At 43.3% G+C, this 27,587-nt stretch overlaps 1 protein-coding gene across 1 annotated transcript; it reads right to left on the bottom strand.

Annotated features, from left to right (window-relative positions):
• spen (spen family transcriptional repressor) lies at positions 1-25,600 on the bottom strand. Its single transcript, XM_008295262.1, has 15 exons — positions 25,308-25,600; positions 22,339-22,659; positions 15,450-16,064; positions 12,795-12,952; positions 12,417-12,617; positions 12,186-12,337; positions 11,942-12,067; positions 11,671-11,784; positions 11,465-11,578; positions 11,258-11,358; positions 3,333-11,169; positions 2,839-3,180; positions 2,536-2,730; positions 2,186-2,344; positions 1-2,057 (listed from the first exon to the last, which is right to left on the bottom strand). The coding sequence occupies exons 1-15, from the start codon at positions 25,388-25,390 to the stop codon at positions 1,926-1,928; spliced, it is 10,650 nt and encodes a 3,549-aa protein (XP_008293484.1). The 5' UTR covers positions 25,391-25,600; the 3' UTR covers positions 1-1,925.
• Positions 25,601-27,587: the final 1,987 nt, after the last annotated feature.

Below are 27,587 nucleotides of genomic sequence, written 5' to 3'. Positions count from 1 at the left end.
GAGAGTTACGGACCATTTAATGATCTTCAGAAGTAAGTTAAACAACCATTTATTTTACAGTTTAAAATGTCCTCATGGAGGAACAGCAAAATACACTCAAAATGAAGATTGATCAAAAGACAGTTTTCATATTAATCACCGTTTTAAGATTGGGCTTTTTTTTTTTTTTTTTTGTATTTTCTTCTAATTTGTTTATCAAAATTATAAGTGCCTTCAACATAACCATGAGAGTATTCAGCTTGCAGTCATACAAATATTTACACCACAAAACTGACAAGCATGGTTTTACTTTCAGCATCGGTTTCACACACCTCATCTCCCGTCTCTTTCAGACTGCTTTGTTTTGTTGCACAAAACAAAAATAAAGACCCTGAAGAAAGACAATTATAAATGGGAAAAATACACAAGAGCACAGATTAAGGACATTATTATTTACAGCTTGGCTCAAGAAGACAGTTAAGGGGAGGGATGGAGACAGATGATAAACACATCCATTAGCGGCATGATGTCAAGTTTAAGTCACATTCTTTGCCTTTATGATCCTACTTTACCCTTTAAGATTTCAAAATAAAGCATGCTATAGCACATCTGGCACGAAATTTGCACTTCAATGACCTCAGGGTGCAGTCTTCAAAAAAAAATTAAAAGTGATTTTCTGTCAGCAGGGGGCAGTACAGGACCACATAGGGGAGAAGGAAAACAGGAATACATAAGAGAAACGCAACCCCGACAGTACAACAGCTCCTTCAAAAAGAAGTTACGCTTTCATAACGTAAAAGCACTGTCGTAACAGAACCGGGCTGATGAACAATACCAAAAAAAAGGAATCAAGTCTGTCCTTTGAATGACAAAATACAAAGTCACATATGAAAATAGGTTCCCATCAAATGTAGTTTTAGATACATTGCGCGTGTTTAGCATTTGCAAAAAGACATTTTGGCACATAATCAATGAACATTTTTTTTTTTATAGAACATCACTCAGGGATCCTGTACAGATCCTTTTCACTGTTGCCCATTCTTGCCCCTTCAGAAAGAAAGAAAGAAAGATTTGATGATCTGTCGTGTAAAATAATTCACTTGGTCTCTCCACATTGCTTCAGTCTTTAAATATTTATAATATTTACAGTTTCACAATTGTCCACAATACCCTTAGGTTTAAAGAAGATGCAAACAAAAATAAACAAATTAAATATTCTTTATATAGTCCCCTGTTGAGGCATTGAGTGTAAACTGTACAACTCTAAACGTCCCCTCACGTGTTCCTGGGGCAGGGAACACTTCGGGATGGAGAGTTGAGTCCGGGAATGAAGTAGAAATTTGCTGATGGTGGCGGAGCGAAAGCAGGATGATCGATCAGGCTGAAATGATTGTTGATCATTTTCCAGTCAGTGATTTTCTATTATCTTGCACAAGCATGACTGATCACGAGAATAATTCCATAACATGTATCATCGTATACTCAAATCTGTACAGAGTTCACAATTTTTGCTTAACATAGTGCAATGACTTCTCACATTGTCTTAAAAAAAAGGGAAAAAAAAGAAATCACAATCACTTTTATGAAGGTAAAAAATATCCCATTGGAAGGTCTCCATCCATAGCTTTATGAATGCTATGAATTAGAAAAGGCTATGCACAACACCTCCAAAAATGGCAAAAATGAAATGAGCAATCAGAAGTGATCGTCAAAAATTCCCGTTCGACCCTTCATATCCTCCGCGTAAAGGTAGAGTTTTTGGAATTCATCATCACTGGGTGACTTAAGGACTTGGTGAAGTGAAGGAGAAAAGGTGAGCTCATGCTAAATGAGATTTTTTTTCTAAAAAAAGTCAAACTCATAAAAATATGAGGCAATTCCAGTTTACAAACTGGATGAGTCCAAAAGGGCTGGTGTTGGCTTTGTTTGGAAAAATATGAAGGTAATTAAACAGAGGCAATAACAATCATGAGGTGAGGGGAAATGCTGGAGATGCTGTTGAGAAGGTCCGGGGCCAGGCGTGAAAGGTGGCTCTCCGAGAATTCACAGGGTGGGAAAATCTGCACCACATAAGCTGGCTGTATATACAAAAACAAAAAAAAAAGTGATGAGATAGGAAACAACGTCTTTATGACACAGTACTTCATTATGACACAGGGGCAACCTTGAAGAAGGCAAGACAGAAGAAGTTAAAATGACCACAGACCTGATTGGAGCCAGGGTTGGGCACATTGATGATGCCAGCTGCCTGTTTGGCTTGCAGGTAGGTGATGAAGCCACTCTTCAAGGCTTGGGTTTGACCAAGGACATCTTCTTGGTCTCGACCACAGGGTAGAGCCAGGAGCAAACAATAGTCATTTTCCACCTGCCAGAGTAATAATTTTTGGTCATAAATGTAAACAAAGAACACAACCCTAGAACAAAGATAACTGCAATACTGTAATGTGGTGTAATCCATGTACTTTAACAAGTTCTTCATACTGATGACTTTCATAAAATATGTTCACACGAGGTATAGAATAAGCTGTTAAGAGGTAGTAAAAACAAAATACTCACAGTCATTCTGCGCGCCACACTGTCCAGTTGGGAAGCCTCGAGCCTCATCCTCTGGACAATGCGGAGAAGAGAACTTCCCTCTGGGGGTGGCAGGGAGCGCTGGGCCAGCATGGTGTTGCCAGAAACAAAGTGCAACTGGACGGCAGCCTGATCGTTTTTCAGTGCCAACAGGCCCTGCCATACAATAGGATATTTCTGCACAGAAGAAACACAACAAGTGTTTATGAGCATATAATCTTTTTGGTATTGTCGTGAAAATGCATTCCATGTACATATACACTGCTGGTCTATCAATCTTCCTACCGTCAAAAGTTGCACCATGTCAATGGAACGATGTCCTGAATGTTCCAGCTTAGCATCAGACCGTGGCTGTAGTGAACTCGATGGGGGTAGTGCTGGGGGAGTAGGGAGGAAGGCTGGAGGGCCTTTCTGTAAAGACAGATCTGGCTTGTGAGCAAGACCCATAGGAGACATCATGGGAGACTGGTATGAGGGCGAGACTGTATCCCCTGTTATTCTGGAAATGTGTGAGAGGTCCGAAGAGGTAGCGTGGCGAAGATGGGAGCTCTCAGGCTTGGAATCACCTCCTCCCCCGTGTGACTGAGACATTTTACCCCTGTTACCCAGCTCAGGCTCTGGAGGGACCTGAATAAAAAAATAAATAACAAAATAAAAGATCAATACAAATTTTGCATGTGTATATAAATGTGATCCTTCACCTAAAAACACAATTATACCTTGGTGCTACATAAAATTGCTTAAGTATTTGCACATATAATAAAAGCATATCAAGTAACCTGTGAAGATGTAATGCCTTGGTTAGCCAGGTTGTGTCCTGGAAACTGGGATGGGAAGCCCCGCATGTCCCGATAAACCGGAAAGGAGCCTGCACCTCCAGGATGCATCAGCTGAACTCCATGAGGGTGGGGAGACACCATGACAGGACTGGATGCATGGACTCCCCGGATTCTACTTTCGTTGGAGGATGGATGTATCAGCTTTCCTTCTAGTGGTTTAAGAGGTTCTTTTGTTGAAAGCTCTATGGTCTTTCCCAGTATAGGACTCTTTGAAGGCCCAGAGATGCTGCTTGAAGACGTTGCTCCCGTCTCCGAGTTGCGTGACTGTCTTGCCTCCACAGCAGCCTGCTCTCCCAATTGCTGGTGCATGAGGATGCGCTGGTGCATATCTCTGTACTGGTCCATGCGTATGCTTGGGTGGAGCCCTCTGTGATCACTGTGAATCATCATTACATCGGACTGGAGCTGGGAAACCGAAGGTCTACTAAGGGCTTGGTTAAAATGTCTGGGCTCCTCTTCACTTACACTGTTGCCACCTCCACCTGACACTGACCCTTGGGGACTGGAATGAGACTGGAGTACCATATCACGAATGACATTAGGCTGCGGCGTGTTTGAGCGCTGTGGGGGTCCTGGGTGGGGTGAAGAAAGGGAATCGCCTCGCCTTCCATAATTTATCCCAGATATTGGTGGGGTGTTCATTCTGGCTTCATGAGCCATTGACTGAGTGACACTGTGAGGCTGAATTATGACAGAGGACTGTTCTGCATGTGAATGATGCATACTAGAATGATAAGTAGACATTGGTGGCATGCTGTGACCCAGAACAACAGAAGTTCCGATAGGCGAACTGCTCGGAGGACAGGCTTTGACAAAGGGTGAAGGAGAGTGAACAGCTGTTCGTGGAGACTGGGGTTCTTGCTTGAGGTGTAGAGTTGACCGATCATTTGCAATGCCTGGGCTGGGGCTCATGCGGGTTCCAGAAAGTGACGGGTGGTGGGGACTCATGACGGGGCTAAGGTTAGACTGCTGGACAGCTTTGCCAATGTCCATCTTTTTTGGTAGAGGTTCTGTCCCCAGCCCTCGCTTGCCATGCTGCTGTTGTATCACAGCTTGGTTGTACATCAAGACTTGGGGGGAACTAACTGGCTGTTGAAACATCTTCACCACACCACCCTGGGATGCTGTGTGATATGGAGCTTCAGATTTGTCACATCCAAGGCTCTCCTGCTTGGTACTGGAAATGACCGGTTGAGAGTTATAGGACTGTCCAGTCAAAAGAACACCTGTGTGCCCATAAGCTGAGGGAGTTGGGGTTACTTTTGCTGTAGGTGACTGGGATGATGTGATGAGCGGGTCTTGCTTTATCTGAGATTTGGACACAGACTGCTGAAACTCAATATCACCAGCACTGGCTTGAGGAATTTGACTGATTTTGGCTCTCATCCTGTGAGGTCCTTCGGTTTTCTGACCCGAGTAACTGAGAACAACAACACCCTCTGATGTAATGACTCTTAGGCCAGGACTGGTGCCTGCATTATAGGGAGTGGTCTCCACAACAGAGCGCCCTCTCGCACTACCCTCTACTATATCCATGCCATGGCAGCGATTATTCTCATTTGAGTTGGATCTAAATTTTTGCTTGGGAATGGATAGGCCAATGCTTCGGTTGCTAAGGGAAATTCGTGGAGTTTCTTCTGTATCATAAGGCATTGGAATTCGACTTATTACTGAGGTAGCAGGAGAAATAACTGTATGCTGGGTCTTGTCTCCACAGTTCTGTTGAGACTCTGTCAGTGGAGATGGTTTATGGTGTATGGGCTGGGGTGGTAATGGAGGTCTCTCTTCAGGATGTAACTGTCTTGAAACCACTGTATCAGAGGGATTTTCATTCTCTGACATCCGTGAAGGATCTGGCAATGCAGATGTGACCATAGTGGTAGGTATAGAATTGCTGTTTGATGCAGACACATACTTAGGTTCCATTAGGATTTTTCTTAAGGTGCTTGAACTAGGGTCAATATCAGAGGCCTTGGTGTCAGGGGGCATTGGAGGATTTGCTGAAGTAGTGCCAAGTGCAGTTGATGCTGGTATAGAAGGAGTCACCACTGTGACATGACATGAAGGAGCAACATAGATTCTGCTTTCTTCAGATCTCTGAGGCCAGTCAGGTGAAAGTGGCATTTTGGCAGGCCGCAGCAAGGGTACACTAAACTGGGACAGATGTTGTGGGCGAGCAGGAGGAGCAAACGTAGGAGTGCATGGTTCTGCTGCTTGGGGATGCTTTTTAGAATTGGAGTTGTTGCTTGTGCCTGAATGAAAGGCCGATTCTTTGGGTACAGGCTGTTCAACTTCTGGCTGTTCTGCCTCTTTGGGCGTGTCTACAGTTATAGCACTTGTAACGTCACGCCTACAAGTTGCAACAGCAGTGACCACAGAAGCTGCTGCAGTTGCCCCAGCTGTAACAGTAACTGCTTTTGAATTAATGGTTTCTGGGTCCTCTGGGATTGACTCAGGTAACTTGACTGGGGAAGGCTCTGATTGTAATACCTCTTCAGCAGCATCCCCTTTCTTGTTAGCTGCACCTTTGCGACTTCTCGACTTCTTCGGGGTTTTGGCTCTAACTTTGCCTGTTTTCTTGGGTGTTTCAACTAGAATGGGTTCTTCAGCTGACTTAGACTCTGCCATTAGACCTTTTGGGCTTGGTGTTAAAGGGCTATCATCTAAGTCCCCTGCAAGTATATTGTTGATCACCATGTGTGTTTCAGGTTCCATAATCTCATTGGAGGAGGAGGATGATATTAGGGATTCAGGAGTCGGAACAAGAGCAGTGTAAGTCGGAGGCGATGTAAACCCATCTGCATCTCCACATGTTTCTTCAGCTGTTATGGAATCAATGGCAGCTGCAAGTTCAGTTTCACTTGCAGGATTTGCCCGCTTCTCCTCCTCAACCTCACTTTCTGGTTCGACTATGACAGGAGGCAGTACAGCAGGTGGCTCTGAAGGTGGTTCCTTGTATGGTCGAGGAGGTTGCTCAACAGTAAGTTTGGCAATATTTTCAACTGCCTGCTCTAGTTCCATCTGTCGTGCCAATAGTGCAGCTGGGTCCGCAGGTAGTTCAGATTCTGAAAGCATATCTTCTTTCTCCTGTGTACCAAGCTCTTTGGATTCTTTTGGAAAGCCTATTATCTTTGTTCCTTCACTTTCTTGTACTACCGTCTTGGTTTTTGTTATAGTAGCACCTTCAAAAGTCTCAGATTCATCATCCTCTGAACGAAGTAAACCTTTTACGTCATCAACACTTACACGGATCTCAAGATTTTTTAAACTGTGTGATTTCTCTTCAGGGAGCTGCTTGGTATTTCGTTTCAACCTTGGAGTTTTTATTTTAACAGTCTTTTCAGCCTGTTGTCTCCTCTCAGAGGAGCTTGTATCTATCTTTTCAATATCTTCATCAGCAGATTTCTTTCCTCCAGATTCTTTTAAATCTTTTTCTTTTCTATGCACTGGTGAGCTAGAGTTTTCCACTCTTTCTGATAACTTGCCAAACAGTTCAGAATCAGCTTTAGGCTTAAGGTCAGACTCATCATGACTTGCCATATCAGCTTGTTCAGCTAGCAGTGTTGTGCTCCCAGATGGTTTGTCTATTCTACCTCCTTTCTTGTTAACTGGAGCAGATGAAGTTAGTGGTGACTGTTGAACTTTCTGAGTGCGAGGTGAACGCCATCCCTCAGAGGCTTTCACAGCCTCTACAGTACTTGAGGCCTCTTTGACCTCTGTGTCTTCTTCCATAATTTTCTTCTGATCCACTTTCACTGGTGATGCATCTTCACTTCGTTTGACACCTCTCTTAGGTGGGCGTCCTCGCCTGGCATTGGTAGAAATTTGAACTTCTGGCTGTATTGGTTCTCTGTCAGCAGCCCGTTTGCGCATGCAGCGTGATGACTCAACTACCTCTTTGCCACCTTGGTCATCTTCGTGTAGCGTGGCATAGACTGACCTCACATTCCTCCGACGAGTTCTCCCATGGATTAAACTTGACTCAAGATTTTGTTCAGAATCTGAAGCATGTATTGGTGACTTAGATGTGGTTTTAGACTCAAATGATATTTTCGGTGTTTCTGCTCGAGGGGATGAGGCCCTTTTGAGTTTCTCTCTATCAATCCGTTCACTCTTTCGTGTTGCAGGTTTTTCAGCAGAGACAATTTGGGAAGGTTGTGTAGTACGCAGTACTGACAAAGTTTTCGCCCTTTTACTCTTTGGCTGTCTGCGGTTTGGTAATGGTTTTATTTCAGCCTCTAGCTGAGGCATACATGCCTCGCTGTCCGTCTCAGTTTTTTGAGATTCCTCAAAGTGCTTTGTTTCCTGGTTTTCAATTTCAGGTTCTGTCTTATCAGTTTCTGATTTTTCTTCAATCTTTGAACAGTCAGAGTAAGCAAATTCTGTAGTCTCTCTTTCAAAACCACTGAAGGAACCACCAGGAGTGAGAGGCTCATCTTCAACAGCAAAGTTACGTTCCACTGTCAAATTATCACCACATTTCAATTTGGGTTCAATTAGTTCTGCTTTTGTTTCAACATCATGTTCTGGTTCTGTAAGGACAAATGCAGGCGTTATGGTTAGCTTAGGAGCAACTGCTTTGAAGTCTTCCACAGGAAGCGCATGAGATGAGGATACTTCAAGAACTGGCTCCACTTTCTCTTCTTTGACAAATGACACAGGCTGATCTGAGGATGGAGTCAGAACTTCTCTCTTTTCCGGTGAAGACAGTAATTTTGGGAAGGGCACAAACGGTGCAATCGTCCAGGTTATTGGGGAGGTGGCTGATTTATCATCAGCCTTCAGTACTAGCTCAGACTCCTTGTTAGACATCAGATTATCACAATTCTGAACTTCATCTCTTTTAATCTCCACAACGATTGAATCGTTCTCAGAATCGGGTGGGGAATGGTCCTTGTCTTTTTGTTGTTGAAGCTCCAAAAAGCGACTATGGAAAAGCACTATGGGCTCTTGTGGGATGTCACCTCCTCCTGATTCAGGCTGTGCCTCAGTAGCACCTGGCTTAGTAAAGGGCCTTCCACTTCCAGTTTCTAAATCTTGGTCTTTACGTTCAAGATGCTGCAAACGGCGGGAGTCTTGTTCAAAGATTGAGCTGTGCAAGAAACGGGAGGCAAACAATTCCTGGCGCTCTTGGTCCTGCGGTTTAAGTTCTTCCTTTTTATCATGCAGCTTTTCATCAGAGTCAGTACGACTCTTTTTCTTTATTATGTACCAAGAAGGAATAGGTCGAGGTGCTAACTCTACCTTGTCCTTATCAGAACAGCTGTGGGAGGCTGGAAAGCGCGAAGGAAGAAAGGACCAGTTATCTTCCCTTGATGAATACAATGTCTTGGCTCGTTCAAGGAGTGCCTTTGTATCAGGAGTTATTGTTTTATCTGAAGCAAATGAGTAAAACTTGTTCTTTTCCAAGGAGCCTGAGAGCTTCAGGTCCGTCATCCTCTCGTCACGGTCCCTGAGGATATAAGACAAGGAACTACTGGACTTGGGAGAGATATGTTTGCTTTCTCCATCATCATCTGAATCAGACTGCACCTCTCCAGGTTCCAAGTCCTGGCCAAGGCGTTTGCGGATGCTTTCACGTTTTGAAATATCACTAGGGAATGTCATTTCCATTCTTAGTGAATCAGACTTTATCCTTCTTTCCCAATGTTGCATTAACTCCTCATCACATCCGAGCAAGGATGTCTTACGTTTTGGGAGCTCGTTGTCAGGTGACTGAAAATGTCTGCCTGTCAGGCCCAAGCTGTTCTTCAATGACTCTGTGTGTGAAAATTTATCATCTGTCATTGGAGAGGATTTTCTGACTTTGTTTGTAACTGACACAGAAATCTGGGCAGTTTCATCTTCTTCGTTTTCAGAAAACTGACCAGCTCCTATTGAAGATGGTATACTGTATATGTCTTCACTCAGCTTTTGGGAACCTGCAAAGTTGCGGTCTCTCTTTACTCTGAGAATTTCAAAGTCAAAATTCTCTAATTTTTTTCGTTTACACCAAGAAAAGTCTTCACTGGCCATATCCTGAATTGATTTTCCAACATCATGTAGGATGTAATCCTTTTCAAAATCATGAGTCTCATTGTTTGGTGGGTTTTCAAACTTGACTACCTTATCAGGATCGCCAAGTTTGGATCGGAGCCATCGACTCTGTTCATTCTGCTTTGTGCAAATATTGGTCTGGTCAATGTGCACAAAGTGTTCTTCTCCGTCATCAGAGTCTCTGCATTTCCCCCTCCCTTGTTCATTTTCAGTCAAACCCTGTTTCTGTTGTTCTTTTAATTCATCCAAATCAAGGCTACAATCATCAGACATCTTTGTGAGACTGGAGCTGTTTTCACTTTTTGAGCCCTCTAAATCCATTTTGAGGTATGAAGAGTCTAACTGATCGGTAGTACCTTCAGGCAGCTCGTCAAGTTGTGACTGTCGTTGCAGAGGAAGGCCCATGGAGTTGCTTTCACAGTCTCGTCCATCTTTAGGACTGTTAACTGAAACCATGCGAACACATTTGTCCTTGTGGTGCTCCTTTTTATGCAAACCTCTTAGCAAAAGATTCTTATCCAAATCTGTCTCCTTTGTATTGTTCCACAGTTTATAAAGTCCAGGTCTACCAAGGTCTTCTTCACTGCTTCTCTTTTGTCTGTCAGTTTTCCCAGAGTCTTCAAAACGTCTTTTCCTTGCAGCTAAACGGTCAATATCCACAGAAATACCACTGTCAAATTCCATTTCAGATTTCCCATGTTTTTTGGATTTGATTTTACCATCCTTGTCAGTGATCTCCACTAAACTGTGCACATTTTTGTCTCTGGGCGCCTTTCCGTGCTTAGAGATATCACCTTTTGACGATTCTGTGCGGAATGGAGGACTCCTCTGGTCAGCTGTAGGTGATGCCAGTCTAGGACTGTCACTCCCACCCCTCTGTATTTGTTTTTCTTGAACAGCATGACCGATCAATTTTCCTTCCTTTTCTTTAACACGTGTTAACTGCACCACACAAGGAAGAAGGTCTAACCTTCCTTTGCTCGAGCTTTCCTTTGGGATTTTACTGGTCTTACTTCGAAGAACAGACTCAGGGCTAACATCTCTTTCAAGTTCAGGTTCAGTCTCACAGGTCTGTGTAATAGGTGATGCAACTTTAAGCTTCTTCAGTCTCTGTTTCTCACTTTTTTCCTTGTCCCCTCGATCTTTTCGTCCAGTCCTCTTGTCCTTTTCAACTAAATTCGCTCTTTCAATTTCAAAAACTCGATCCTTTTCAAGTTTTTCAGTTTTAATATACCTTTCAGAGCGTGTCTTTTCAAGTTTTTCAAATCTGGGTGGAGAGATTGAACTGCAGCTGCCGCTTCTTTCAGATGATCGACAACAAATACGTCGGTCTGAATCACTTGGTATCCTCTCAGAGAGAGAAGGAGATGCAGTGGGGCTAGCAGGACGACGAGTGGTCATGTGAGACGGGCTTTGGCTACGCTCAATGGTCCTCCTCCCATGATCACGTCCACGATCTGTTTCAAAGCGCTCCCGCTCTCTTTCACGTTCTCGCTGCAAATAGCTGTATTTGCGAATGTCCTGCTCATAAGGGTCAGCTCTGTATTCCCGATATTCCCGAGGGTCTTCAAAGTACTGTGCATCATAGTAATCTCCCTGATATGGGTCCCATTCAGTGTAGAACTCCCGACTTCTAGCAGGGTATTTACGCCGTGGATCCTCAGTATATGTTCCTGGTGTTCGTACGTTTTCATAATATTGTCTTTCTGCTTGAAACTCGTATTGGGTTCGTCGATCCTCCCTGCCGAGAAACAACACAAAATTATTTTAGCTTCAGTCATAGACAGTACAGAGGCAAAACTATTGTTCTTTAAGTCAAATGCACAAACCTTCTTTCAGAGAGAATATCATAAAAGTCGCGAATATCCTGCCCAGACGCTTGCATTGAACGATAGAAAGCCATCTGACTTTCCTGATTTGCAAAGTCCACCTGAAGAAAATACAGGCAAGTCAGTTGCCATGGCACAGACCATCAACCTCTGAGAACATAGATATTGGATAACATCATTTCAGAGTAAAGCAATATTTTAGCTTGCCTTAATTTTACTGCCCCCTATTTTCCAGCCTTTTGTGTCTTTGACAGCAGCTTGAGCATATTCAATGTTGTTGTAAAGAATGAGGGCCATTCCTTTCATCCTGTCAAAAACAACCTGCGAACCACATAGGAAAGAAAATTAGAGTCCCATGGTTCCACAAAGTGAACAAAGGGCAACTATGATAACGAAAAATAAAACAAGTTTACCTTGACAACATGTCCATAGCGGCAGAAGTGACGAGTCAGAAACTGCTCAGTTGTGTTTGATGCTAATCCATCCAACCAAACACAGGTCGTAGGCATACTCTTTCCAAAGCCCAGCTGAAAAAGAAAGAATAAAATGTCAAATGGCAGTTCTCTTATCTTTTAACAGTTCATAGAAATAGTTCTCATACATAATACTATGTTTGATTAAGAAACACAAGAATGTGGTAATGGTGTAAAGCAAGATTTAGAATTAAATCAATGTAAGTCTTACCTTTAGTCTGTTGTTACCAAGGTACTCCCCATCCATCTTCTTTATGGCCTTGCAGACACTAGCAATGTCACAGTATTGTAGAAAGGCATACTGTGGGGCTCCATTCACCTTCTTAATGTCAATATCCTGTGGGGAAAATGAAAACAAAAAATACTTTGTCAGTACACATGACCATCTCAAAGTGTGCAGCATGGTAACCACTGCACATGGTCTGATTCGCAACCACTTCACATCAATAACCTACCACTATTTCTCCAAACCGCTGAAAGATGTTAAGTAGGTCATGGTAAGTAGTGGTCTTCTCCAGGTTTCCTATAAATAATGTCCTTGTGGCCTTTGGATGAAACTCATCAATCCTCTCATCCAGTGGTCGAAACTCGTTCTCACTTTCTGTCTCTGAAAAGTGCCGAGTATGAGCTTTTGGATTTGACAAGATTCATGTTTTCCTCAAATAGAGTTAAATAGTAGTACGTACCAGGGCCATTCCAGGCTGTGACGTCAATTTGCATTCCAAAAAAAAGCTTCCCCTTTGATGCTCCAAGTGCTTTCTCTTGGTCCTCTTGCTGGCGAAAAAAGACAAGCCCATAGCGCTCCTCTGAAGCTCCGTGGATTTGTACAGATGTGACCTTCCCATGCTTTTTAAATTCATGGAACAAACCATCCTTTAGGCTTGTATCTGAAGGAAACCAATCAAATGTACAATTAATTTTAAAAAATGAAAAAGTAATATGTTAAGAAATAAACTATTGGTATATATATATATTTTTTTAAATTGCCTTAAATTCATGGATATTAGTTTATGCATAAAAAAGCTTTTTGTGCTCACACACTGCTGGAGCGTCACACAACTAACCTGTAGAACGCACAGGAAGATTTTGGACCTTGATGCCAAAGCTTTTACGTGGTTCATCCTTGTCAAGGGAGGATAAAGGAAGTGCTGAGGGTGCAGGAACAGCAGCAGACTGCACCGAGCGTGCCGGAGAGTCGTCACTCGAGCTACTGCTGGAATCACTGTAGTAAAAGAGGAACACACGCTTAGCCGTCGAAGCAAACCTCGCAGTTTCATCTAAAGATTTGTGGTTAAAAGCCTGTTATTTGTGTCCTGTTGCTGCATTAACTTACCAATCATCATTTCATATGATCTAATATTTGATGTAGACTAATTCAACAAACCTAAAGGAGTGTGTTACGCCCGACATGATCTGGCCCTGAAAAATCGTTCATACTCAGTAATACATGTTATGTATTATGTACGGTATACATACATGGTGTATTTTAAACCGAGCTACTATTATACAGAGCTGGACCCGAATTGCCGAATATCCAATTATTCGGTGCTGGTGTTGGGATAGCAATTTGAATATTCCCCACTGCCACTGATGGTGGAAACGCCCGCTCACTCCTGCCCCGTCGGACCGAATATTTACCTGCCACCACCACCACGCAGCAGCCCCCCGCCCCTGCCCCCAAATATTCAGGATATTCGTCATTAATTGGGCCGAATACCCGGAGACCAGAATTTGCTCTTCAGACCAGCTCCACTATGATGTCTGTAAACACTGACGTGAAGGTGAAATAATGTGCTTCATCTGAGCTTCAAACGAGGAAGGCTAGATGGACTGCATGTGGTTTGAACGGCTCATTCTGCTGTTTAAAAAATGCACCGTCTCTCATCTGCGGCGTAGAAACACACCCCTTTACTCCTGGTTTCACATTTACGTGGTGCATCTGGCAAGTGGCGAACGCACGGTAGCCTCGTGCACCTTTTTTTCTCAAGCGATTCCCATGTCTGTCTCAGCTTTCTAGGCCCTCTGCTGTTTGTTTCCTTCTCACTTTCTCCTCCTGCGCTCAGACACTCCCGGAAGTGCTGCTGACGGAGCCTGGCCTGTGGGAGTGGGCAGGCAGCCAGCACTGGCCAGAAATTTCCAGTTCCAACTGGATCTCACGGAGGGGGGGAGCCATTGCCCATACACCGAGGTAGGCAGTGAGAAAAATATAGCAGCCGTCTCCTGAAATTCCCCCCGTAGCACTTCCTCGTCAGACCACATGTGTCGCTACGTGTTATTCAGAGCCACGGACGGTGCCGTGTCCAAAGGTGATGCAGTGAGACACGAAACAAACAACCGGAGAGGGGTGCGTTTATGGAGTAAATCCCCCACTGCAGAGTTACCCCACAACTGACTCATCTAATCTTGTTATTTTTTTGCATTTAGAATCTTAGAGGACATAATTGCAATGGGAGATGTAGCACACAGCTCTGCACAAAACGACTGAATTAGCATATCGAATTCTAAACAAACCACATTCACTGGCACGACAAAACCAACCGCCACTGTTTGCAATGCTGAACAATTGTTTCTAGCAGCAGAGTTAAAACCGCTCTCACAGCACGCCTGGAACACATCTGAATTACATACATACACTGCAATTATGGCATTAATTTTGGCTGTTGCATGCAGCTGACTCCACCAAAGGATAGCACTTGGGTGTGTAAGACCTCACCAGCAACCAAACCCTTGTCATATTTTTAAAATTTAAATACTACTTCGTTCACAGAGTTTCTTGGACGACAAACAAGTGTTTTGTCCAAAGCATTCTGAAGAAATAATCGGAATGTAAGCTCCGCATCTATGGTGGTGTGTAAGCTGCATGACGGATGCATATTAAAAAACAGAAACAACTCTCACAGTAAAAGGAGTCTAAGCAAAGTGCACCAGTCCAAAGTATGTAGAGCAGTAATAAATCAATTCAGATCAGATCTTAACACGAAAAGTGTGTCATCGCAGCAGTTACATGCATCAAAGGTCATTTTCCAGACTTCGACTCCAACCAGCAATCAACCACTCCGTCAATAGCCTTGTAATTTGACGAATTCGCTAATGATTAGACAAAAAGGGGCAAAGTAGAATTTCCTTGAAGGAAGCAAGAAGTACATACATACTACTACTATTACAATGTCGTAAACAGAAGTAATAGGCTCCAAGTTAGGCCGTGTTATTGGAAACCACCGTCCAACAATCAACAAATAGTAAAAACAATCTGTCCATCTGCAAAGTAGCAAATGTCTGTTTTTAAAAATACTTTGAGTTGTTTTCCATAAAATGCCAAACAGGATTGCAAAATAAATAGACATAATGACAAAGTAATAGGAAATATATTATCTTGAAATAGCTACCAACCAGAGCTTCTGCATTTAATATATTAAGCAACAAACCGTTCTTGATAGAAGTCCCTGTTTACCAATGACGTTCATGTTCACTAATCTGGAAAAACTGATGTTGACTTAAAGACAGTTGCATAGCTTAATGGGGACCATGCTGGGGAAAGGGCATTATTTTAAGACTGTATTAAACATCTATTAAAACAGTAACCTTCTGTGAAATCTCAGTCCATTTCCCTGCATGGAAGTCATTTTGAATCCAGACCGCCACACACGGGGATGCACAAATGTAAACAACAGCCATGCACAGGAGTAGAAATCTTGTCAGCCAGATTGAGCTTCACTCACCTGCCACTTGTGCTGCTGCTGGTACTGCTGACTGAGTCTGAACTGGAGGAGCGGCTGCGAGAGCCTGACCCGCTGTGGGAGCGTGGAGGGCGAGTAGCCTGACTCACCAGTCTCTGAGGTGAGGGGTTTCGCGAATGCGTCGAGTGTGGAGACCGGCTACGACTGTGTCGATACGACCGCTCCCCACGCCGACCCCTGTCCTCCCGGTAAAGGTCCCTGTGAACCACACTGGCCAAAGTAAAGGGTTCCCTAGCGCGAGACTCGTAGCGAGGCTCTGGTGTCTCGAAGCGACAGGGGCTCCTGCTGTGGGAGCGGTAGAAGCCGACCCCACTGGACGTGGATCCTCCGCTTCCTCCCGTCGTTGCTCCTGCTGATCCACTTGTTCCCGTGTTTCCAGCCACGGCGCTAACTATAGTTCCACCGACTCCTGATGACACTGTTGTACTGCTTCCACTGGAGGTGCCAGACCCACTCCCAGCCGTGCTGAGAGTCCTCTCCCTTGCATCTCGATAATAGTCTGTTTCATAGTGCCGCTGACGGTCAAAACTGCTACCGGGACGCTCATGATGTCCATAGGCACCGTGATCATACGGCCGGTCTCGACTCTCAGCGGTCCTAACAAACATGAAGAGAAAGCAAGTTATAGCACTGGTACAGCTCAGAGGACTAAGATAGCTGCTGACATCAAACAGTGGATAAACAGAACTATTAGGCGTCTCTGGTGGGTTTGTCATAACTGGACAAAGGGAAAGACGGGGCAGTGTTCTGAGAAGGTTTAAGACAGATTTTTGAATCTAAAGAGAGCAGAGTTCTTTACTGGTGTTCACACTCGACTACAAGGGGCTTTAGATACTGACTGGTCGAGACAACAGAGGACCAGGTCTCACACGGCTTTTCTGGCAAACTGTTTAAGATTTGAAGATGAAATGTATCTGATCCTTTATCCACCATCAGGCAACAACAAAAATTGAGTTTTTCGTGCATTCCTATCAACACTGAGCTAGTAACACAAGCTTTATGTTTACAACTGATTATTGGGGGGATGCAGATGTGTTTTTATTCAACAGTGTCCCAGTCGAAGCATCAAACAAATACTTACTTCCTACTGTAAGACCAAACATCATATTTAAAACACAATCAGCGCATCACAGTACGACTTCTAGTAAAAGGCAAGCATCTGGTATGTAAGGGAAGAGAAATCTGAAGCTTCTTTCAAAGCTCATTTGGAGAATATAACAGTCTCGCACAAAGATTATCTTTATTAGCAGAATTGACAGATTATGCTTTTATAGATTGTCAAGTCATTCTGGTCTCGTAACATCTAGCAACTATGACAAAGGCCACTTATTGAAGCTTTTATCGTTTATCTCAGAGCCTCTGTTGAAGGCTTTTGGAGGTGACTTATGACAAGCCTATTGTTTATAACGTTACACAATTTGACACCACTTGTTCTTCTGAAAAAACGCTCTTCAAAGCATCTTTTGTGAAGACGCACATTAGAAACGGTGCTAATAAGGACATTTTGTTCAGACCTGAACATCCTCTTTCTGAATAAAGCAATCAGAATTTAATTTGGTAACACAACCGCTGTGTCATTACAGCCGTCGTATTACCAAACTCACCATAATGAGCAGGACAGGACAGCAATTACCACTGTTTGAATTCAGATCAAATTATAATCACCGAATTAGCCGTGATGTTACAACACGGGGCAGAATATGGTTCAATATAACAACAAACTCACATTATAGTGCTGCTTTAAGGTGGGGACTGTGTTTTATTCTTAATAAAGGTAAAACAAGAGCATGGAAACATGCTGAGACTCTCCAAAGAGTGGGATTTGGTCAAAAACAAAAGATATTTTTATCATTAGGTGAAAAACGTACCCTGTGCAACACTAGAACACCATTTAGATTGTATGTATTTACAGTGGACTGCTTTGCTGAACGTAGGACAGGTTTCAGACGAGGGCAATGTTGTGTGAGAAGATGCAAAACATTTTTTAAAAAGGTACTCCTACTCCAGATCTTATAAAACACTGAATTATGGGAATTAGGCTTTTCTTATGTGACTTGAATCTAAAGTTAGACAGAATAAGTTTCCTTCGAGAACGACAGACAGAGAGAGAAGCTTCCTCGATATTATTTGTTGTATGTGTAAAATGTTCATATGTTTTTCCAATATTCATGTTGGAAAAAATGTCTATGTTACTGTTAATAGAAAGAAAAATGCAAGAAGAAGAATCGATATTTCATCTCCTCTCGGGGTGAAAATCATTATATCAAATATGGGAAAACATTTAAAACATGACCTCAGTTTACTCCCTGGATATAAATTAAAACTCCTCACCTGTAATTGATATATACATCTTTTGTATGTTTGGCTGTATTGTTATATAAAGATGTGTCTGTCTAGATTTTGCTAGCTTGTCGACTTGCTTGACGCTGAACTGTTTCGGCAAACAAATGAATTTAAAGACATTCGTACCGAGGACAAACTTCTGATTCTCAATAAAGAGATGTCTGCCGCAGCCCTTGACTGTTTTTTTTTTTTTTACTACAATACAAAAGACAACACAATAATTTATGGCTTTGAATCTCGATCAAATGTTCATGATTAGACCCGTAATCAACACATACGATATATTTCTAATGTTTTTAGCTCCAGTTTTCTTGTGCAAAATGAATATGCATAAAAGATTTCAGTGTATAATTAAAGTCTCGCTCATTCACACCAAATGTCCACTGAACGAGCTGGATGCAACTCAGCGAGCTTTAGAACCAACTAGAATACATATGGCGCCATTTCTCTGGAGATATATTACGACACAAGTATGTTCCTCTGCACCACGGGCGTCCTGTCATGTCCTATAGGCGCTCTGGTAAATGATCCATAAGATGAGTTTCTTAAATTGCCCAGCTGGCCTTGACATCTGACAAAACGTATATTCACAACAGATGTAAATAAATAAATAATTCGCTGTATAGACCTCAACGGAGATTCACACTCGTATTTTATTGCCATCCTATAGGGAACCTTACTAGACTACGGACATCACCGTAGCCCTACCATCTGAACTAACATATAGCAATAATTTCTACAGTCCTTCTCTCTGCTAACCGAGATGTTCTTGTGCCTCACAAGAACAAAACACCGTATGGGATGTACATGGATGCTGAGATGATGCAAATCAGTTGTGGAGACGACCACTATGTCTGTATTTCACTGCACTATACATAAAAGTACAGCAGGTCAGGGGCGAGTTCTGTTTCAGCTTATTTGATTTAATCATCTGTGTGCTGGATTCATGAATAACATCTATGGCATAATGATGTCTGCTGTGAAATTGATGGATTACCTTGACCCCTAGATGCTCTCGAAAATGCTAATTTGGTGGCGCAGGCTCGCTGCTCAACAGATACCCTTCAATTTCACTTCAATTTCACTTTACACAAATCAGGCTCTACATTATTCATAGAGCTTAAAAATAATTTGGTTAGACTTTTTGGGAGGAATTTCCATCAGTGTTTGATTATTAGTCTACTCCGGCGTATGCTAAGCGCATCAGTCGTTTTGGGATTACGTGAACCGCATCGTTATAAGAATGCATTCCAGCGGCATGATAAAAAGGAGGAGGCTCAGTCATATCGGAGCAATATGAGCACACCATTTAAAGGATTATGAAAACCTAATTGTTAAATATCCCTTTGCCAAGCAAACAAAGCTAACTAAAGTTGCTGAGCCCCTAGTTGTCTGTACGAGCTACAACAAACCAATCGTTGACCAATGCTGAGGTACATTTTCTATTCATGTATGCGATTCCACATCTTCTAATCTCCCTCCAAACTTTACTGAAAGAGAATTTGGAAATAAAGCAACCAAACGGGAAAAATGTGTTTTGGGTAACCAGTAAATAGATTTCATATAAAGGTAACTCATCAGGCTGATGTACACCCGGTGATGTCAAGAACCAATCCTGCTCACTGACCTGCAACCATATAATAAAGAATTAAAGGAACAGTCCCCAGAATTAGAAGAAAAACTGTTAAAAATACTGTCATCTACGAGGGTCAAATTCTACAAATTTCTCAGGAGTTTATACATAAAGATCTAATTTTGAATCTGCACCCTATGATGGGATTTTTCAAATTCTACTCCTGTCACATGAAAAGAAAGCAGAGATCATTTTAAAAGCTCCAACTGCAAGGTGGTCACACAACGTATTCACGCTGGAACTACTAGAACTACTGCTGTAGTTTCATTACTGATGATTTGTTTTACTTTTTGTAGAAGATATTTCATTTAAAAAACTACATACAGCAGCGAAAAGTAGGAGATCCGGCAAAAAATATACATATTTAAATCACTAATTGATTGTAAATAATTGTCTAAATGTTGAAGGAACTATACTTTTAGGTAATAAAAGATCGTCAACTGTGGACTTGATGAAGCCTGGATTAGCAAACAGTGTAAGATATTCATTAATTAATTTCTATATCACTAAGGAAGACACATACTGCATTCATTAACTAGAATTTTGTTTTCTAACCTTTGTTTTTGCTCTTATTCTGTTATTAGCACATCCTCCAGAGAATCCCACCCGTGCATTTCACTAAACATATTGCAGAAACGTGACAAATCTTTGAATTTTATTTGGACGACTTTTTCCGAGGATCCACAACTCGATGCTTCTCTTATATTGAGAATGTTTTGCCTGTTAAAGGGGGACATTTTACAGTGTGTTCATTTATAACAATATGGATCTATTATATATATTTTAAAAAAGGAGAGCAGGGGACAGGAGCTGAAAGTGGGGTCAGGTGAGAGGAGGAAACAGGAAAACAATACAAGGTAAGGTACAAATGTCTGCATATAGAGGCAGTCATAATAATAATAATAATAATAATAATAATAATAATAGTCTATGCGCCAGCTACTTCGGTTAGTGGGGAAAATGGAGAGAGACAGGGGTTCAAACTAGGGGGTTAGAGAGGACAGCTAAAATACACAGGGCAGGACATACCAACCTTTTGAGAGAGTGGTAACTTGACCTATAATTCCAAATACAATTTAGGGAGATAGAACTTTGTGAGCAAAAAAACGGACAAAAATGTTGAGTATCAGAGGGAAGAAAAAGAAAAAACTGAAGCAAAAGTGTTAGAAATCCTCGTCCTCAGGGCCTCATGTGCATAGATGAGCTGGAAGTGTCCGGTTTAGTTAAAAACAAACTTGGCCTTGTACAGATCCAAGTTAGGATGTCTTTGATGCTGGAAAATGTCACATATATAGTTCACATATCAATCCAAATGTGTGGAAGGGAAAAGAAAAATCACTGAGTCCGGTAGAGCAAACGTAGGATATCCAGGAGCCCGTCTTCAATGAGCCGACCATCGATTCCCTCACAGGTGTGAGAAACTGAGTCTTGCATCTTTGCTTTTAAGTCCTGCACATTCCACGTTGGCCACACTGTGCACGGCAACAAATTCCTTAAGAAGAGGGAGGGGAGTCTGACCGCCACAGACAAGCACCGAAGACGTCTTACAAGAGTAATCCAGATTCTTGTTTATGGTAGGACTGTATTCGTGGTGAGGGCGGAGAACACGTGCACCAGTTCTGAACCTCACAAGCGTTCATGTCTGCTGTCCGTCCGCGAGCTCCTGTACAAGCAGAAAAGCCTGCATGCTGTCCGAGCCTTGGCTGAGTCAGTGACAAACGCAGTTCAGCACAGTTCAGCTCGATTCTGTGCGTAATTATATCCAAGGTTTAGTTATAGTTCCACATTCAGGAAAGGTTGAGGTAATCCACAGACATGAGGTAGGTTATCTCCAGCAGTGAGGTCGGCACAACTTCCCAGTCACCGTTTCCAGCATTCTTCTCTGATTTGTACGATCCAATGGAGACCTGGCCGGTCCTCGGCAAATCGAGCAAGTCTTGGTCGTTGAAAAGAAAAAAAAATAATCTCCACAAAAATAGGCAGGGAAAAAAAAAAGTCATTTGCTCACTTGTTTCTGTTGACTCTACTGAGATGGATCACCAGTAGAGGTCTCCCAGCTCTCAATTTGTAATGCCCTGATTTTAGATATAATCCCAAATAAAACAACAACAACCAAAAAAAAAATAAGAAAAAAGAAAAAAACAAAGAACCCAGAAAGCAACCCATACCTTTAGCATGATAGCATATCCTTTAGGTGTCTGGCCAACGTTAATCCAACAGTGGGGAATAAATATCCTGTGTAGGTTATCCACATGAATCCGGCCCACGACCAAAGTGAACACCTCCACGAGGGGTGCACGATAACTGAAAACCAAATTAGACTAATCCAGACAATGGTGTCTTATACATATATGGTAGTTTGGTTACATGAGGAAAACTGGGTGACATTAATCCAGCGAGCAGGGCACGTAACTCCAGATTAAGGGAATCCCAGGATGGCCGCTCGACCACTCTCTCTCTCTCTTTCTCTCTCCCTCTCTCTCTCCCTCTCTCTCTCTCTCTCTCCCCCTCTCTCTCCCCCTCTCCAGCAATCTCCCATAATCCTGGGAAATTTTACGAGATCCAATCTTTGCCCCGTATTTTCCACATATGATACATCCACCTCAAAGAGATGCTTAAAACTCGCAAAGATAATCCCCAGCAAACTACGACTATTGGTTTAGGTAATGGATATACTTGTGTACAGATGTGCTCTCCCGGTGTCTACCTGTGAGTGTAAATCCAGAATCGCTGGCCACACATTGAGGACGTTACAAGGGATCTCTATTAGATTTAATTCTCCTCTTTAAAACCCCAAACCAGTAAATGAATAGATAGTGGAAAGATGCTTGGAGGTAAGGTGTTTGTCAGAAACCACGGCTCCCCCCTGCCTTCAGAGAAACTTTGTCCACTTACCCGTCTAGTCTGCGTTCATAGCGTCCTTCTCTGCTGTGAAGCGACGTGGGGGGCCCATACACGGTCCCCCCCGCCGCCCTTGTGAACCCTGATACATCCCGGCCACGAGAGCCTAAGGACAGACTATCGTCCAGCCCCCTCGCTGCACTAGGAATTGTGCCCGGTTCATTGTAATCAGTGCGCAGGTCTCTGTCTCCCATCTTGTTGATAGCATTGTGAGCCTTCTGAGCACTTTTAATGTCCACAAAATCCACAAAGGCCGCGACTCCACCTTCCGAACCCCGCTTGGGCAGGACCTTGACGCTCTCCACCCGTCCATACCTGGAGAGAGAGAAACATCAGGATCAGTACGTTTGCAGAGATGCTGGGTCGGGTTTTCTGAATTATAAAAACAAGGGCGTTGCTTTGAACTCTTAATGAAAACGGTAACGATTAATATTTGAATTCATAATTTCCCAACTGGTGATGCCTTTATCAAGCTGCACTGTAAATCAAATGTGTGTGTGTGTGTGTGTGTGTGTGTGTGAGGAGGGGTGGGAGGAAACATGTTTTTTTTTTTTTTTTGCTGCTCTTACTTTCCGCTCCGTGGTACTTTCTTACGAGGCAACAGTAACCCAGCAACTGGACTTGAAGCCTCGGCACATTGCACGTTAATAAATGCACATTTCCAGGGAGGAAGGTGCTCCTATAAGCATATAGCTGCACACAGGAACATGTAGGCAGCGTGTAAAGAGATGTGACGTCTCCTGATGGTGGAGATTTAAAATGCCTTGTACATCTACATGCCCCCAAATTACACTTTTGGTGCAATTTGACACACTAAAAACATCATTATTCTCCTTTTTTTACCGGTGTAATGGAGTTTAAAATAGATGTATACAAGGGCCAGCATCCCTTTGTTTCCTTAATAAACCTGTAAATGACAAAATGCCTCGTTAAGTGATGGTTCAATTGACTGATGGGAAGCCTATTACACAGAATTTACAAGCCCAGTGTAGGATTACAAAGCCTGCTATTATCTTTACGCACAGAGCCCCCCACCACCACCACCAGCACCACCACCTCTCCCAGTCCAGAGGATCTTTCAGGAGTGTGCTTTTTTTTTTTTTTTTTTTTGCTGAGAGACAGTAGGGTGCCTATAAATTTATTGGCATGCCCGTTCCCAACATTGAACAGCCCCCGACGCCATTTTAGAAAAGCTGTTCACACTGCTTACTCATTCTGCCGTCCCCCATCTTCAATGACTTCTATCACACATTGGGCTGTCATGCACCTGCATGCTCCGACTACCTCTGGCTGAGCGCTGGAGCTGAGGTAGCATTGCGAAAAAAAAACAGAAAGAAAGAAAGAAAAAAAAAGGACTCGCCAACAACACAGCTTCCCCTCTGCTGTAGCAATGACAGCCTGCCAGCCACCATCCCCCCCAAACATAATCATAGCACGGGATTATGTAAATAAAACAGTATATAGGTAGCCCATTATTGCGCGTTCTGCGAGGCTGCATGAATCACGCGCGCACCATGTTTGTAGTTCAGCCGCTGCGCCGTAAATAAAAAGAGAAATTAATATCACATTATATATGTTATACAAATTAAAGGGGGGGTTGGGTGTATATATTTATACGACGTGGCTTTCGGTTACAGTTTTGTAAAATAGGATTAATGCTGGTAATTTAGCAGCTTTTTGTCCGATAATGGCGACGCCTACACAGTAAAGAAAAAAAAAAACAACAACAACAAAAAGCGCTGCTCATATAGACAGACTGGGGTTTTTTCAGCAGCAGTCTGGTCTCCAGCTCTTATGAACAAGCTGCTATTTCCTTGACAGCCGAAAAGAGAGAAGCGAGAGCGCGCGCAGAGACACACGCACGCACGCGCACACATACACACACACACACAAAATCATATTTACATTTTTTTTTTTTTTCCAGTCCGAGGAAGACAACAAAGAGCTAAAAGCCCATAAATGGTGCAGGGGTTTGGTCTGCTCCGACCGGCCGCCTGAGCGCACAGCGGAGCGGCCGAGTGAGAGGATCAGAAACGCGGATACGTGGGTTTGATTCGCATCGGATCACGCTGCAGGCTGCTGCGGGAGCAACGCGGGTCTGATGTGGCGAAGACAACCATTTTCTGTGTTTGGCACAAAAGTAAACACAAGCAGCCTCCTGGTGCACATTAGTGAGCGGACAGCAGCCCGTTGAATCACAGCGTGGATGGATGGAGGGATAGATGGAGGGATAGATGGAGGGATAGATGGAGGGATAGATGGAGGGAGGGATGGATAGATGGATGGCGGCGTGATGTCGCGTCACCTTCCAGGTTCCACTGGCTGCTGGTGCATTTAGGTTATAGAGACTCAAAGGTGCAGGTTTGAGCTCCCTGTGCACTCTGACGTGCGGCTACACCTGGATGCTAACCGGCTGTGCACAGGTTACCTGACCGAGCGAGAGTCCGGTGAAGCGGCAGAGAAGCACCGACACACACACACACGGCTCGTCTGCTGCCAGAGATGCAGCGTGTTAAACGCACAGCCTGTCCGCGGCCAGCAGCTCGGCAGGTAGCTCAAGTTTGTTTACACTGACTGTCAGCGGGGAAATGTGCTTTCTGCACGGCGGCCAGGTGGACGGGCTCGAGAGTCAACCTGGTGGGAACGCACGAGACGCGAAAGTAAAGTTATCAGCCAGCCGACAAGTTAGTGTGAAAATGGCACAGCCATATGCGGGCTAGCTGGGTGGCTGAGGGCGCTCGTCGCTTCATCTCCGCTCCAACGCAGCACAGTGTTGTTGCTTAGCTGACAGCGCGGTTGCCAAATGGGACTTTGCTACGGGGGGGAACCTCCTGCTTCATCCCGACTTCACTAAAAATGTGACACAACAGAGAGATGCTGGCCGCGCACTCGTTACGTTACAAAACACACACACACACACACACACACACACACACACAGTGCTCATTAATGTTTGTACTCACCGCTTGAAGTGCTCAATAATTTTCTCCTCTCGCACATTTTCGGGTAAATTTCCCACCCATAAATGTCTGGTTTCCCGGACCATACTGTGTGCTCCTGCCGCCCGACCATACAGATGAGTTTGCTATGTCAGTCTGTCCCCGTGCAAAATACAAAAGGGCTGCAAAATAAACGCTGGACAAGAAGAAAGATACTTGGCGCAAATCATTGACTGGTCGTTGTGACCCAATGTAAACCATTAGGCTGGATCCCCGCACGCTGTTTGATACTCTTCACTGTTAAAGCGCGATCTTGCACCTCACGAACGCGCTCCGGTCTGTTCCCGTGACTAGGCGCGTCCCTGACACCATGCGACCTTTGGGTGTCGAAAGAAAGCATGTAGCTTCCTAAAAAGATGCAGCAACTTCGCTTGTAATGAGAGGCACACCGCGCAGGCGTGGCTTTGTGTGTGAACTTCTTTTTTTCTCCCCGATGAGATCGTCTTCCGCCCCTGCGCATGCGCGAGAAAACCCCTGGTTGAATGGTGGTGCTTTGACATCTGAGAAGCTTTGACTCACAGGAGGATCCCATCACTGTCGGTGAAGTATGGCAAGGTGAGGCACTTTGCACCGAGTCAAAGACAGTTTGGGACTTTCAGAGTGTTTGTTATTATATTGACCATTAGTTTTTTATTTTTATTTTTATTTTTATCAATGTGCAGACAAAAAACATTGCACTCAAATTATGAAGTGAGCCCACGTTTAAAAAAGTCAACAAAGAATTTAGAATTACTCCCACTCAGCTTGATAGTTTGGACTAAAGATTAATAAGTGTCACAGGGTGTAACTGGGTTGGGCTGTAATCTGAATGGAATAAGTAGTTTGAAAAATGGATGCTGATGACCTATTAGTCACCTCGAGTTGCTTAATGTGCATAAAAACCTTTCAACAGTTTACATCAGTGAACAATTACAGGTCATACATAAGGATTTAGTGTGTTGATCCCCCTCCATCTAAACAGAGTCTAAACCTGCACGCAGAAAACAGGAAGCTAAATTACATTCGTAGGCTGATCTGAATGCTAGTAGTCTGATGTGACAAGTCTCAGAACAGAAATAAGCTCTGGCATAAGTCAAAATCTGTCTAAATGCCAATAATACTCCTTTAAGTTACAGTAACAGAGCAGCTTCGTGCTTCTCTACATCATAACAATGGAATAGATTACAGGCCAGACTGTCTATTTCTATTCCCCTCTCACCAAAAAGTCAACTGTTTGCTTTTTAACAGCTGAACGTGGAAACATCCAGCTAATCGTGTTGTTGCGCTGACTTAAGCACGATTTAGCAAAACTGTGCACATGCAGTAAGAGTACAACCGGTGAGGAAAAATACCCATAACATGTGGGTTGTTTGGAAGAAGCATTCGTTCAAACCAAATCCCTTCTGCGAGCTGACTTGATGTTCAGAAGAAGAAACCCTAGTATGTGCATTGTTACATCTGTTGACATCTGATAACATATCTATCAAATAAGAGTTACGTATTAACACAGTAAATCTAATTTCCAAAGTACAGAATCAGTACAGAGCAGTGGAACACTTTTATTCAATTTAGTTTAATTTAAATAGTGCCAATTCACAACCTATGTCATCCCAACAAATCCAAGGTTTGCTTTTGGCTAAAACGAGTTGGCTAAAAAAGCTAAGCCTTGCTATTAAGTCAAGAACATTGACCTGGTCTGAGCTCTGCTTTAAGCTAATAAGTAACATGAAACAATCAGGCCTGTGTCTGAAAGTCCAAGAGAACAGTGGTGATAAACATTGATGGGAGGTAAATAAAAATTGCATGTTTGGGCGTTTTGACTTGATAGACGGTCCCTCACCAATGCTGATAGCAGTTTCTCATTGTGCAGACACCTTAAATATATTACCCCAAAATAGGGGTCAACATGTAAATAAAATGGTGGGTGAATTCAGTTTCAACTTTAGTTAATCTACTCTTCAGTACATTCTGTTCATGCTCATTCTAATGCGCATTGTATTTTTTGGCCAAGAAAAACGACAGTGGCATTGTTTGATTTAGAAAAGCTCTCTGACTACAGTACGGCATCGCTCTGCTTTTGTTACTATATTAAGCATGCAGGCAGAAGTGCGCCTGCGCTAAAATGCGGGGGGTACGCGAAACTGCCCTGCGCATGCGTCCAGTGTGCCTATCAGCGGAGGACAGAACAGTCTGGAAACCTCCGGAGGAGGCGACAAGCAGCTCTCAGTCACTGCAATGGGCATTTTCATGGAGAACGTCCTCCCC

Source organism: Stegastes partitus, unplaced genomic scaffold, assembly GCF_000690725.1.
Source record: "Stegastes partitus isolate 25-593 unplaced genomic scaffold, Stegastes_partitus-1.0.2 Scaffold1035, whole genome shotgun sequence".
In the NCBI taxonomy this organism is placed as follows: domain Eukaryota; kingdom Metazoa; phylum Chordata; class Actinopteri; family Pomacentridae; genus Stegastes; species Stegastes partitus.
The sequence above is the reverse complement of the archived record's forward strand: the minus strand, read 5'-3'. Positions and strand labels throughout refer to the sequence as shown.